This window comes from Myotis brandtii, unplaced genomic scaffold (genome assembly GCF_000412655.1).
Source record: "Myotis brandtii unplaced genomic scaffold, ASM41265v1 scaffold923, whole genome shotgun sequence".
Lineage (NCBI taxonomy): Eukaryota > Metazoa > Chordata > Mammalia > Chiroptera > Vespertilionidae > Myotis > Myotis brandtii.
In genome coordinates this window covers 1,646,623-1,648,368 of record NW_005371804.1, presented here as the reverse complement: position 1 = coordinate 1,648,368, position 1,746 = coordinate 1,646,623, and the positions used below count along the sequence as shown (strand labels likewise).

At 62.1% G+C, this 1,746-nt stretch overlaps 1 protein-coding gene across 1 annotated transcript in view; it reads right to left on the bottom strand.

The window, feature by feature from the left end:
• The window catches only part of UMODL1 (uromodulin-like 1), a 55,718-nt gene that overhangs the window by 25,520 nt on the left and 28,452 nt on the right, over positions 1 to 1,746 (bottom strand). The window contains exons 13-14 of the mRNA XM_005885704.2: positions 1,504 to 1,716; positions 243 to 500 (exon numbers count right to left, since the gene is read on the bottom strand). Of these exons, the coding sequence (XP_005885766.1) occupies positions 243 to 500; positions 1,504 to 1,716 (471 nt within the window). The remainder of the gene's footprint in view (positions 1 to 242; positions 501 to 1,503; positions 1,717 to 1,746) is intronic.

Genomic DNA, 1,746 nt, shown 5'->3' with positions numbered 1-1,746 from the left:
TCCCCCAGCACACAGCTCAGCAGCGAGCCCAGGAAGGCGGCACAGCTCTACCTGGCCCTGTATTAAAGCCCAAGGCCAGGCGGCCCTCCAGGTCTCCTTAACCACCTCCCATGTTTCTATGGAAACCCAGCAGCCTGCACGTAAATGCAGCTCTTTCAACCCTGAACCCACAGAAACCCTTTTTCATACGTCTCCCCTCCCTTAAAGAGCAAGGGGCCACCAGCGCTCTGGGAGCCCATTACCTGTCCTCACGTTCAGGTGTGCCCTGGCGCTTTCTTCCCCACATGCTCTGGCCACTATCTCAACCAGGTGCAAGACACCGGGCTCCAGGCCCCACAGCTGCAGACTCGTGTTCCGTGTCTCCAGGTGCACGGCGGGGCTCCGCGTGGACATCAGGGTGAGCTGGAAAGTGGGGCGCAGGGCGAGATCTGTCACCCACGCCACGTGAAAGCCGGTGCTGGTCACATTGGAGACAGTGACCCTTCCGATGGGGGCAGGAACTGGGAAGTGGATACAAACGCTGAGATTAAAAACCAACGTTCCGAGGAGAGAAGAAAGGAAGAGCCTCGCCCCCAGGGCTAAAATCAACTGCACAGCTCGCTCGGGACGTCCTCAGGGGACGCCGGCCCAGGGAAGTCCTGTGAGGCCTTGCCGCAAGCAGAGCCCAAAGGGGCAGGTCCCCGGACAGCACCCCTGCCCCTTCGGTTTGGTGTCTGCCTCTGAGGTCCCCGGACTTCCCAAAACGAAGGCCTCTGGAACAGGTTGTGAGTGGCTGCTCCAGAGGGTTCATGCCCCTCACCCCCTGGGCAGACTTTCCGAGGAGTCAGCATAGTGGCCACTGCTGGCTGCAGAATCATTTTTTACAGGGGGCCCCGAGGCACGCGACAGCACTGGGCTACGCGGGCTGACAGTTCAGTCTTAGAAGCTGCCGGCTCAGCAGAGGAACTGCATCGAACAGCTACTTCCACTTGGATGCCGTCCAGAGCCGGGCCAGCCGAGTGAGCTCACAGGGTGGCAGCGTGGCCGCCCTGAGGGAGGCATCACGGCCAGACCATCTCCTGCCAGAGCTGTCTCCTGAGCTGTCACCCGTGGGCCTTGGCGAGGCTAACCCCTCTACGTGGAATGTATAATGTGGAGCTGCTGAGGTCAGCGAGGCTGGAGAGGGGCAGAAATGTGGGGGGCCCAACACAGCCGGGGGAGGTGCCCCACAGTCTCCTCCAGATGCCTGAATCCCTGCCCCAGATGTTGGCAAATGGGAGGCTTTCGAGGCGGGAGGAAGGGATAGAGAGAACACGGAGACCGAATTCTCGTTCTAACTATACCCGTAGCCGGCCGCCCAGGGACAGGGCTGCTCTGCACACAGCTTGCCGAGCCTTAAAACGAGAGATCCACCTGAGTGTTGCTAAAAGGTCTGAGACGACAGCTGCCTGAGCCTGTGCCGCCAGAACTCGCGCTGACCACGTGGTCCCAGTGCCCCTGGGACACACCATCCCAGGCACTCACCACAGGCCGGGGTCTTCAGAGACGTGGGGGTGGAGGCCAAGGGCAGGTCTGGGGAGCCGGAGTGTCCAGGGTCTGTGTTCTGCGGCCATGTAGGGTCCAGAGGTGCAGGCGCCATGCCCCGCGTGGGGAGGCTGGTGTGCCACACGTGGCCAGTAGGGCCCTCGGCGGGGCTGGGCCGGGCGTGGGACTCTGCAGTGGCGTTTCTCAGCAGCCATCCAGAGGCCTCCAAGAGGCTGTCCCTGG